A 12,639-nucleotide genomic window follows, 5' to 3' on the forward strand; every position below is an offset into this window, starting at 1 on the left:
ATGAACAAATTTAATCCTAGTTTGGTGTAGAAGGTTGGTGGCGACTAGAGAGTAGCGGGGGCGGTTGTGGTGGTTTTGCAGCTCCGATAAAGAGAAAGAGAGAGACGAGAGAAGGGGTGAGAGTATCCTCCTTTGAACTTCTTCTTCCATGTTCATTATGACGTTTACAGTTTTCACCATCACCCTTCTTCTGGAGTCGATTTTGGTAACGAACCTATTTATTGAAGTGTTGAACCCCCCAAGAGACTATATTTCTATTTTCCCTGTGTGTGTTTGGCAGTTTTTGATGTTTGGCGTTTTGTAGAGAATGACGCTTGTTTTCCAAATGACTTTAGACTAGTAGGAGTTGAACTTGGGACCTCAAGAAGAGAAACCAAATGACTAACCACTAGACCAACTTGTCAGGACCATGGTTATAGTTTTTAATATATTAATTTAGAGTTAAATGCCATTTTAGTCCATGTGGTTTGGGTCATTTTGTCAGTTTAGTCTAAAGGTTTCATTTTTCGCCTGTGGGTCCAAAAAAGTTTCACTGTTGCCATTTTAGTCCGCTGGGTTAACTTTATCCATGTTTTTCTGTTAACGAGAAGAACAATTCGGTCATTTTATATGTAATTCTGTTAACTAGAAAGACAATTCGGCCATATAAAATGACCAAATTGCCCTTCTCGTTAACAAAAAAAATTGGATAACGTAACTCATTGGACTAAAATGACAACAATGAAACTTTTTTAGACAAAAAAAAAATGAAATCTTTGAATTAAACTGCTAAAGCCCCCCCTAAAGCCCAACATGCATTGGCGAGTGCTCTTTTTAGTAAAATTGTCCACGAAATCGAAGTGCAGTTTGACTTGACCGTTAGACAAAAAGCCGTTTTTGAGTGTCTCCGAGCACCACATGCACAAGATTTTCTTCTTGCTATACCTGTAGATGGGTTAGGCCAGCATATGTCGCCGGTGGAGTACCGTACTATCCTTAAGTATCGCCTCATGATTCCTTTATTCCCAGTTGACGAGGTATGCCCAGTTTGTCATAAGGCGTGTTTGGATTCTTTTGGTGAGCATGCAATTCATTGTAGAGAGCTCCCGGGGTTCAAATACCGACATGATTTGGTTAGGGATGTCCTTTTTGACATATTCAGGTGCGCTGGTATTTCTGCTAAGAAAGAGGCACCCGTTAATTTCTTAACAGAACCGTTGGAAGGGAGATCTACCCTTCGACCAGCCGACATTCTTGTCTTTGGATGGGTAGGAGGAAAACACGCCTGTGTGGATCTAACAGGGGTTTCCCCGCTAGTGGGCTTAGGGAGTAGTGCTTTCACAGTGGGTCAGGCTGCTTTAAAAGCTGCTTCGGGTAAAGTGATCAAGCATGAGAAAGCGTGCCTTGACAACCAGCACGTGTTTATCCCATTTGCTTTTGATACTTTTGGTTTTCTGGCGCCAGAGGCTGTGGACCTACTTAGTCGAGTTCAAAGGGTCATGCATAGTAATGTTATGACCCCGAGATCTATGGACGTAGTTTTTAAAAGGCTTAGTTTTGCTATTCAAAAAGGGGTAGTGGCGCAGCTTGTTGCCCGTTTACCAACTATCTCGATGTCAATTACCTGTTTTTTAATAAAACCTCATTATATTAAAAAAAAATGAACCAAACCAGATAAACTAAAATCACATTTAATTCATTAATTTATAATTTATTTGGTTTCAACTTGGTCAAAAGGCCGTGTGAATTGTGTGAATTATGTTTGGGTTGGTAAGATGTAGGGGGGTTGGTGAAGGAAATGACACTCTGAAAGCCGCCACCAAACATCCCACCACCATCATCTCTATCACCATTTCAAAATCTTGAATCTCTGCCCAAAATACTCACTTCAACCCACCTAAAATCTTTCATCTTTTTGTCTGCAAACCGCAAAGAAACAAACACAATGGCGATTCACATCAACAACATATCCAATTTCACTTCCAACCTAACCAACACCCACAACCCAAACCCCTCTTCCAAATCTTCCCCATCATCTTTCTTATCATTTGGGTCCAATTTCAACAACCCTATGATGAATCTTGCATCTGTTTCTTGCAAGCAAAATGATCAAAAAAGATCACTTGCTGTTGCAGCCTCTGTTGCTACTACCCAGAAGACCTCCACTGCACCTGAGGAGATTGTGTTGAAACCCATTAAAGAGATTTCTGGAACTGTTAATTTACCCGGATCCAAGTCTCTTTCCAATCGGATCCTTCTTCTTGCTGCTCTTGCTGAGGTATTGTTTTTGTTCCTGAAAAGGGTCATGTTAAAGATTTAATTTTGATGAGTTTTTGAATGAATTTTGGTTGATTGATATGATTATTTTTAATTGTGGATTATGTAACAAGTGTAACATTCTTGGTTTTAAAAAGCCCGCCTGAGGCTGGGGCTTTTTCGCTAGAGTAATTACAAAAAGCGCGCTTTTTTTGGGATTTTTCTGGGCTTTTTTGGCCTGAGGCGCGCGCCTCTTGTACCCAAGGCGTTTTTATACATCTAACAGTTGTACCCTGGGTTTTTTGGCTTGTACATGCAGCTAACATCATATAAAAACCATACTTATAGCTATGTTTTGGGTATGGAAAGCTAAAAACGTATGGGATATATAGAAAAATATATATAATTAGCTTGCGCCTCGGGTACGAAAAGCCCACCGCTTTTGCGCTTTGCACTTTGCACCTCGGTTTTAGACCTCGTCGCTTTTGTGCGCCTCCTGCTTTTTAAAACCAAGGTAACATTAACATAAAAATTGAACCTTTTGATGTAACAGAAACATAGAAGATGCATTTTTGGTGTCTCGGTTGTAGCTTTAGATGTTTTCCTATCATGAGACTATTAAGCAGTTGAGTATAAAGTTTGAGCTTTTTGGATCATTTTCTATTTGAATTGTACAACTAATGTAATATCTATGTTAGATTGGAACATAAAAATAAAACCTTTTTTATGTGACAGAAACATAGAAGATGCATTTTTGGTGTCTCAGTTTAGCATTTAGAAGTATTCTTATCATGGGTATTTGGTAGCTGAGTATAAAGTTTTGAGCTTTTTGGATAATTTGTTATTTGGTGTTGATCTGTTTGATATAACAAAGAAGTTTTGTGTTTCTTTTGTGTTCAAATAAAGGGGTTGTTGAGTTTTTGACCATTGACTTTTTCAGTCAAACAAACCATAGATCTTGTAAAACAATAGTATATTCAGTAAGGATTAAGAATTTAGGACAAAAAGTGCTTAGTTAATGGGCATCTAGAATTTAATCATTTGTAAAACTATAACTTCATCTGGACCACTTCTTTAGCAAACTATTACGTTGATGTTTTCTAGCCTTTATTTATATTTAACAAATCTAAGTGAATTATTATTTGCAGGGGACTACTGTTGTAGACAACTTATTGAATAGTGATGATGTTCATTATATGCTTGGGGCATTGAGAGCTCTAGGGTTGAATGTTGAGGAAAATGGTGAGATTAAAAGAGCAACTGTAGAAGGGTGCGGTGGTGTGTTTCCGGTGGGTAAAGAAGCTAAGGATGAAATCCAGCTTTTTCTTGGAAACGCCGGAACTGCTATGCGTCCCTTGACTGCTGCAGTTACCGCTGCTGGTGGAAACTCAAGGTAATTTAAATTATTATTATTTTATTTTTATTTTACTTGTTAGTTCAAATGCACTACTACCCTATGCAGTTAATGCGGTGAAAAATCGGATATCGTAAAAGGCGATATCGAAGATTTAAAGCATTTAAGAACACTATGTCCGCTTCTTTTACCCGTTTTCTTTTTATCTAAGCTGTAAAGTTTTAGCGGTTTCCCATGTTGGAGAGTCGTATATTTGACTTTTGACCTCAGATTTCGTCTTTTTATAATACACACATAGATACCTAATATTTTAAAGTTTATGAATATGATTTTCAGCTACATACTAGATGGTGTTCCCCGGATGAGAGAGAGGCCGATTGGTGATTTAGTTACGGGTCTTAAACAACTTGGTGCAGACGTCGATTGCTTTCTTGGTACAAATTGTCCACCCGTTCGTGTAGCTGCCAATGGAGGCCTTCCCGGTGGAAAGGTAACAAACATTTCACTGTTAATTACCATTTTTTTTTTTGCCATGAAGATAAATTTACCATGATAATATAATCAAGAGTAAAATGCCATTTTCGTCCCTAAGGTTTGGCCAGTTTTGCAACTTTCGTCCAAAGGTTTGTTTTTCCGGAATCTGGATCCGAAAGGTTTAAAATCTTGCCATTTTCATCTGGCTCGTGAACTCCGTCTATTTTTCTCCGTTTAGTTAGGGGTATTTTCGTCTTTTTTGTTAACTTAAAGGACAACTCGGTCTTTTTCAGGGGTATTCGGTCTTTTTACATAAAGTGAAAAAGACCGAATAGCCCTTTAAGTTAGCAAAAAAGACGGAAATACCCCTAACTAAATAGAGAAAAATGGATGGAGTTAACGAGCCATATGAAAATGGCAAGACTTCAAACCTTTCGGATCCAGATGCCGGAAAAACAAACCTTTGGACGAAAGTTGCAAAAATGGCCAAACCTCAGGGACGAAAATGGCATTCTACTCTCTAATTAATGAAGATTTATTTTTCTCATCTTTCTGTAATATTTTTTTTTTTGGCGTTAAATTGCAGGTCAAACTGTCGGGATCAATTAGTAGTCAATACTTGACCGCTTTGCTTATGGCGGCTCCCCTTGCACTGGGAGACGTAGAGATAGAAATTATAGATAAATTAATATCGGTACCTTACGTAGAGATGACACTGAAACTGATGGAACGGTTCGGTGTTTCTGTAGAACATAGTGATAGTTGGGACAAGTTTTATGTCCGAGGTGGTCAAAAGTACAAGTAAGTTTGTTTTTATATGAAAAGTTTTTTTTTTTTTTTTTTTTTTTGTTAAGATTAGTCAACGGATTTATATGGCAATAATATGTGTTCAGGTCACCTGGAAATGCTTACGTAGAAGGTGATGCTTCAAGCGCAAGTTACTTCTTAGCTGGTGCCGCCATCACCGGCGGCACTGTTACGGTTGAAGGTTGTGGGACAAGCAGTTTACAGGTATGACCAATTCGCCCAAAAGAAAGAGATGAACTTTGACTTTGACTTTTAGTGATAAAATAATATGATTTTATAAACTTCATTTTGATTTATTTACTGGACTCGAATTCGAATTCTTGATAATTGAATCGAATTTCGAAATTTTTTTGAATCCGAATGGAATTCTGAACACCCGTAATGTCATATGATCTTACTCTTTCCTTTGGTTGTTTCTTTAAAACAAGGGGGATGTGAAGTTTGCTGAGGTCCTTGGACAAATGGGTGCGGAAGTAACCTGGACAGAGAACTCGGTGACAGTGAGGGGCCCACCAAGGAACGCTTCCGGAAGGGGACACTTGCGTCCAGTAGACGTTAACATGAACAAAATGCCAGATGTCGCCATGACTCTTGCTGTCGTTGCCCTTTATGCTGACGGTCCCACAGCCATTAGAGACGGTATAATTCAGCATTAGTTACATCTTTTTTTAAATATTTCTTTGCTTCCACAATTGGAATTACCACATGTTCTTAATCTAAAAGATAGTTGTTTTAGGTTACTTATAAGACGTAGGCCTGTGAATGAACCGAACGAACACGAATAGAGGCATGGTCGTCTTCGTTCATTTAACTTTAACCAAACCCGAACACGAACACGAACATTTAATCGAACACATTTTTTTTTGTTCGTGTGGAAAATGAGCATGTTCATGTTCGTTCGTTTAAAACCTAAACGAGTAGTTCACGAACGTAAACGAAAATAAACAAATTGAAACGAACAAAAGATTTATATAAATATAACTACTAATGAAAATGAACAGAAACAAATGTGTATATAAAGGAACAAATTGAGACGAACAAAAATTTTTATAAGTAGTTAGAAAGTTCCTTTATGTTTAATATTTATATAAATATAGCTACTTTATGCATTTAAATTGAAACGAACAAACATAAATAAATGAACATAAACAAATGTATATAAAGGAACATAAATGAACACAAATGAACAAACATAACGTGTGTTCATGTTCGTTCATTTTACTATAAATGAACAAAAAAAATTGTGTTCATGTTCGTTACGAACATAAACGAACTCCCCACTGAACAAGTTCACGAACAGTTCATGAACGTTCGGTTCGTTTACAAGCCTAATAAGACGGGTTAGTTTATAATATCATTTCCCCCATATTTGGCAGTGGCTAGCTGGAGAGTAAAAGAAACCGAAAGGATGATTGCCATTTGCACAGAACTAAGAAAGGTACGAGTCATTAACTCATTATAACCGTATTACTTTTAAACAGCCTTCAACACGTTATTGTTTAATGCTAAAAGACTCTTTTAATGCTAAAAGACTCTTTTGTCCTCGGAACCTTTTCAGTTAGGAGCAACAGTCGAAGAAGGTCCAGATTATTGTGTGATCACTCCGCCAGAGAAGTTGAACGTGACAGCCATCGACACGTATGATGATCACAGAATGGCCATGGCGTTCTCCCTTGCCGCATGCGCAGACGTTCCAGTTACTATCAAGGACCCCGGCTGCACCCGTAAGACCTTCCCAGACTACTTTGAAGTTCTTGAAAGATTCACCAAACACTAAACTGTTTAATGGTTGAAATGTTAGATTGACGACTTTACCCTTCACCCGTCGTCTTTCACTTATAATTGGTATTTTTTATGTTAAGGTTGTAGCTTTCTTTGAGATGGACCTGAGTGTAATCTTGAATCTTTTGCAAAAAATTATGTTAGCAATGTATGATTTTTGATGCATATTGAATGTGCTATTATAATAAAAGTGTTTTTGACTTATGAATATAACCAACATTTGTAAAGGAGACATGAAGGTGTAACCTAACCTTGATGCTCAAATTAGCACATAGTTGATAGGTGACACATTGTTAAGCTTTTGAATCCATGTAGCAAAATTTCACTGTTTTTCCGTGCCTAGTGTAAGTTGTGTTTTACTTGATCCCATTAGTTAGCATGGTATTGGTGAGGTCCTGTGAGTTTTCCGGTAATATGTTCTCACTGTATAATAAAATAGCACATGGAGGGTTCAGATTATTCATCTTTTTGTACCGAATAAATTATATGTTGCTAATAGAAGTAGCAATGAATTGTAAATCATAAAAAAAGATTAGAATGGCATAAAAGTCTTGTGTGGTTTTCTGTGCCTAGCGCAAGTTGTGTTTTACCTGATCTCATTAGTTAGCATTGGTATTGGTGAGGTCCTTTGAGTTTTCTAGCACATGGAGGGTTCAAATTATTGATCTTTTTGTAATATGTTGCTAATAGAAGTAGCAATGAGTTGTAAATCTTTTAAAAAAGATTAGAATGGCATAAAAGTGGGCTTGAACTCATGTTTCTCTTGAACCTTTATTATGCTTCTTACAAGTTAAGATTAGTGGGGTCTAAAAGGTACCTTTAGACAATTAGAGGTATAAACGAAGTCATGATTCATCAAGATGCTTTTCTTTTCTATTTTGAATTGTGGGTTGAATAGTTGAAAGATATTACAAGTTCATATTTTGTAAAAGTTCATTTCCTCATATTTTTTTACAAAAAATATTATTTTCATGAGTTGATCTAAATAGTTGAAAGATATTACAAGTTCATATTTTGTAAAAGTTTTAATGTCATAGAAGCTCTTACAACATACAATGACCTAAGTAAAAAAGAACATTCTTTACCACATAATAATAACTCATGTCTCATGATGTAGTGGCCTAGTAATATGGTGCTTTAAGTGGTGTGTGTTCAAATTCTTGTAAATGAAGGGATGTGATATTTAGGTGTAAAAAACTTGTTAAAAAGGAATAATAGGTTTAAATCCAAAAAGTTATAAAAATGTATTTTTGGATAATTAGTTTTTTTTTTCATTTTCAAATGGACCTACTTTGGGAAACCAGGGATCGACCCTACAATATATTAAAACACAATATGTATAAAAGTAAATTAAAGTTGTAAACGGGGGTAAATGTTGGGCAAAGTTACATGAAAATGTGATCTCTGCAAAAACTATTTTATGATAATAACTTCACTTATCATAAAATAGTTAATTTCTAGAAGAAAATGTAAGAAAAATGTAAAATATGTGGGGTCTAACTTAGGAATTTATGATACTTGAAAATTACTCTCTACTCAATTAAGTGTGCATTAAGTTGAAGTTTGGTGGCGTAGCCTTTTTTTTTATTAACATACAAACTCACATGATGTAGGTGCTACCCCAACCAATAAAGTTAGGAAATTTTGACCAAAAAGTTCTAAGGCCTTACCTAATTGCAATCAAAATCCAAACCCAAGTTTAAACCCCAAGTAAATGGTTTTAAATCCGGTTAAACCGTCAGTGAGTGATCGGGTGGTTCTGCTGATGACACGATGATACTCCAGTGGTCCGTCAGTAATCCAAATTTTACCGATCAAAAATTAAAAAGTTAGGGACGTTATTACATCTGGATGTTTAATAAATATTTAATGACCAAGTAGAATGATAAGAAATATCTCAATGTTCTTTAACAATTAACAACCTTTGTCAAGGACGCAAAGTGTGAAATGGGGAAACCCAATGGCCGGTTTTGCAAAATACACAAATAGTTAGATCTAAAGGGTTATGATGATAGTAACACCAAACACAATATTGTGAATTAGGGTATCCTTTCATTTTCAAGATTTGTGTGCTTGCCATGTTAACCTCACACTAAACAACATGACTCATCCCATGCTCACATGACATGTCTCATAGCCTCCTTTTCAGTTATTATTTTCTTCCACACCTCTCTTTCATGTATTCATTTAATGATCAAAGAATATACATATATATTTATATATATATATATATATATATATATATATACACATGATTTTAATTTGTATTAGATATTTTATTTATAAGAGATTACATAAGACTAAAGATATATTTAGTTATGAGGTGCACAATCTTATAAGTTAATATAAATTCAAACCCAACGGATGTTACGAATCAAAGTGTTTCCGTAGAAGGTTATGATTTATACTTGGCTAGTTTTTGTTAAAGTTGATTATCCATTGGTTAGCTTTGATAATATTCACTAGATCGTCATATGAAGTTGGCCAATGTAGACACTTACAAATCATAAGTTATTCTAAACCAGATTTCATGCAACCCAAGCAAACGAAAGAACAAAATAACACGATTAAAATGTTTCATAAAATCTACTTATATCCAACATTCCATTAACCATCAACAACCAAGAAACATTATAAGTAATGTTATGATATATAACTTTTTTTTCATTATATGCTTACTGTTTAAACTCATTTTAGTATAAGCCAATACTAATATTGTTTTCCCCTGAATACAAAATTGTTTTGAAGAAAAACAATAAAAAAACATATTTTTATGAGCAATGTGGAGTTCATAATTCATAGGGTGACTTAAAGTTACCTTATCCCACTTTTCATATTAAATTAAACTTATCAAGCAAATTGACCAATGAAGTGAACCTGAATCAACCAAAGTGCCACCCACCAAAAACTAGAGTACCCCTTTTTTTGGCACTCTTAAAATAAATTACTTTTTAACTTCTCGTGTTTAACCACTTAAGTAGAAAATTAAAAAGTTTAACGTCTTAAGTCTCTAACCACTCACTTTATAATGTATTTTAGTGGTTTTAATCACTTGAGTCCAAAATCAAAAGTACAAGTGTTAAAAAATTGGACTCAAAACGTTATAAAATGAGCGGTTAGAGACTCAGGGCATCAAACTTTTTGATTTTGAACTTAACTGGTTAAAACCACTAAAACACACAATCAAAACGTAATTTACTCTATATTTAATGATATTTTTGCATTAGGGAAATAATCATACGTCTATTAAACAACAAACATCGTTGAATTATATAAGCAATAATATATCATTTCTAAACTATATGTATATTAAAATATTACCCTCTTTTGGATCTAACGTTTGCAAGCCCCCATAGATCTCACACAATCCGATGGTATAAAAACTAAGAACACTCCTTAGAATTAGCATCTAAGATCTCAACGACTTCATCTCTCAACAAATCCCCACTTATTTCAAATTCCAACAAATTGTCAAATTAGGTAACACAAAATTGAGGCCACTGAATTCTATGGCTTAAATTCATAATTAAGAACCAAAAAAAAAAAAAAAAAACCTAAAGTTCAATTTTTATATATGTTTTTTTATGAAACAATTTGCAATTTTAATTGGATTAGACGAAACTTTAAAAATTATTATTAAAGTTATCAAGAAAATCAACAAAAAATAAAAAATAAAAAATTGTACAATACCGTTGTTGTTCGTATGACGCCTCTGATCAGGGATGAACAAATGGTACTGAGTAACATTCATCCCAACCCGTGAAAAGAAAAAAATCATTGAAGTTAAGAAAAATAATAATAAAAGTGTTAAAAAAGCTATATATTATTTTAATAATAAAAACACTATTCATTGGGTTTGTTTATTAATGTATGTGTATATATAATGTTAACAAAATGAAATAAAAGGGGTTTCCAAGTAGGTGGTGCTCGTGAATTAAAGGGGTTATCTCGTCGGCTCGTGCTTCAGTCCTGGTTAATTGTGCTTCGACTTTCGAGTTTAAGTGTCATAAAGGCATGAGGCAAGGTGACCCTATATACCCGTTCCTTTTTGTCATTGTCATGGAAGCCTTGACATGTATGTTTAGAAAGGCGTGTGATGTGGGTATTTTAAAAGGGGTCTCTCTTCCTAATGATGGTCCGTCCATCTCGCACCTCTTTTTTTTGCCGATGATGCTATTATCCTTGGAGAGTGGAGTAGGGAGAACATTCTTAACGTGGTCAGGATCCTTAGATGTTTTCATGTGTGATCGGGTCTCCAAATTAATTTTGGTAAGTCAAGCATTTTCGGTTTGGGAGTGAGTAGGGGGGAAGTCGAAGATATGGCGGGTCTCGTGGGGTGTAAAGCGGATTGTGTTCCGTTCACATACCTTGGCCTCACTGTTGGGGCTAATATGAACCGAATTAATAACTGGAGACCAATGTACGATATTTTTGAGAGACGGTTATCTTTATGGAAAGCGTCTTTGCTTTCTATCGGAGGTAGATCCACCTTAATCCGGTCCGTTTTGGATAGCCTTCCCACGTATTTTTTCTCTATTTACCGGGCGTCGAGAAAAGTGTTAGATGATTTGGAGGGCTTGATCAGAAGATTTCTTTGGGGAGGTAATTCGGTGGGGAAGAAAATGCATTGGGTTGCGTGGGATAGGGTGGCTTCCCCGATAAAAGTGGGAGGTTTGGGTCTTCACAATCTCGAGGAGACGAATACGGCGCTTCTCTAAGTGGGGATGGAGGTTTAAAAACGAGAAAGATAATTTATGGGTTAAGGTTGTTAGTGCTCTTCATCTGGGCGGGTCGGATTGGGAGTTTTTTCCGGTTAAAAAAAGCGTACGGGGCTGTCTGGAGTGGTATCGTGTCGGTCATTAAGAAGCCTTTTGCGGATAATATATCTGTTCGGAACTTCTTTAGAGGATCGGTCGGTATGGGCAACTCGATCATGTTTTGGTTAGACCCGTGGCTCTTCGATGTTCCTTTGAAGATAAAGTTTCCGTCTCTTTTTCGGTTGGAAGTGGTTAAAACCTGTTCGGTTAGCGATAGGCTTCAAGGGGAGGGTCTTTGGTTATGGAGGCATGACCCGGATTCGGACTCGGAGAGGTCGGAATGGCAGTCTCTCATCACAGCTCTTGGTTCGGTTAACTTGTCAGATAAAGCGAATAGTTGGTCTTGGGCAGGTTTAGGCCCGGCTTTGTTTTCTGTGGTGGCTGTAAAGAAGATTTTGAACTCGAAGAAGGATTTTAGTAGTCGATATGTTATGGATTGGTGTAAATGGGTCCTGTTAAAATGCAACATCTTGGCTTGGCGAGCGGAGATGGACAGGATTCCGACAGTTGAGGCGTTAAATAGGAGAGGAGTGTTGGTGACGGATACTTCTTGCAGCTTTTGTTATTTGGGCCAGGATTCGGTGCTTCAAGTGTTCACCGCATGTCCTCTAGCTTTGGGGTTATGGGAAAAAATCAGCTTTTGGTGTTGGATCAGAAATTTTTTTGTTTTTTCTGTTCGTGATCTCCTGGAGATTCACTCGGTGGGAAGTAGAGGGGAGTCGGAGAGGGTGGCTTTACACGGGATCGTTATTTCAGCTTGTTGGTTTCTTTGGAAGGCGAGAAACGACTTACGATTCAATGGCATAAAACGTAGCGTCGAGGATATTTTTAGCGAAGTGAGGGCGGTGAGTTTTTTGTGGTACAAACATAGGGCTAAGACGGGTTCTTTTATCTGGGCTGATTGGTGTACATTTGTTAATATGTAGTTTTGTTGTTTTGTTTTCCCGTCTTGATTTTTGGGTTCAGTGTGTTTAATGAAGTTCTCTTTTCAAAAAAAAAAAAAAACCAAAATAAATAAAAAAATTGTATTAGTTATGAAAAATAACTTAACAAAGAGATGGACTTTTTTGGTAAAAAGCTACAATAAAACAAAGAACAAACCCAAACACCCCCTTAACCTTCATTACACCTCACTGTTGACTTTGACTACACCCAATTAGTCCACTCTAA

The 12,639-nt window shown here is 36.3% G+C and overlaps 1 protein-coding gene across 1 annotated transcript; it reads left to right on the top strand.

The window, feature by feature from the left end:
- Positions 1-1,723: 1,723 nt before the first annotated feature.
- LOC110917211 (3-phosphoshikimate 1-carboxyvinyltransferase 2) lies at positions 1,724-6,856 on the top strand. The gene is made up of 8 exons (XM_022161807.2): positions 1,724-2,257; positions 3,384-3,628; positions 3,926-4,079; positions 4,650-4,864; positions 4,957-5,074; positions 5,299-5,509; positions 6,247-6,308; positions 6,429-6,856. The coding sequence occupies exons 1-8, from the start codon at positions 1,925-1,927 to the stop codon at positions 6,645-6,647; spliced, it is 1,557 nt and encodes a 518-aa protein (XP_022017499.1). The 5' UTR covers positions 1,724-1,924; the 3' UTR covers positions 6,648-6,856.
- Positions 6,857-12,639: the final 5,783 nt, after the last annotated feature.

The sequence above is a fragment of the Helianthus annuus genome, chromosome 16 (assembly GCF_002127325.2).
Source record: "Helianthus annuus cultivar XRQ/B chromosome 16, HanXRQr2.0-SUNRISE, whole genome shotgun sequence".
In the NCBI taxonomy this organism is placed as follows: Eukaryota; Viridiplantae; Streptophyta; class Magnoliopsida; order Asterales; family Asteraceae; genus Helianthus; species Helianthus annuus.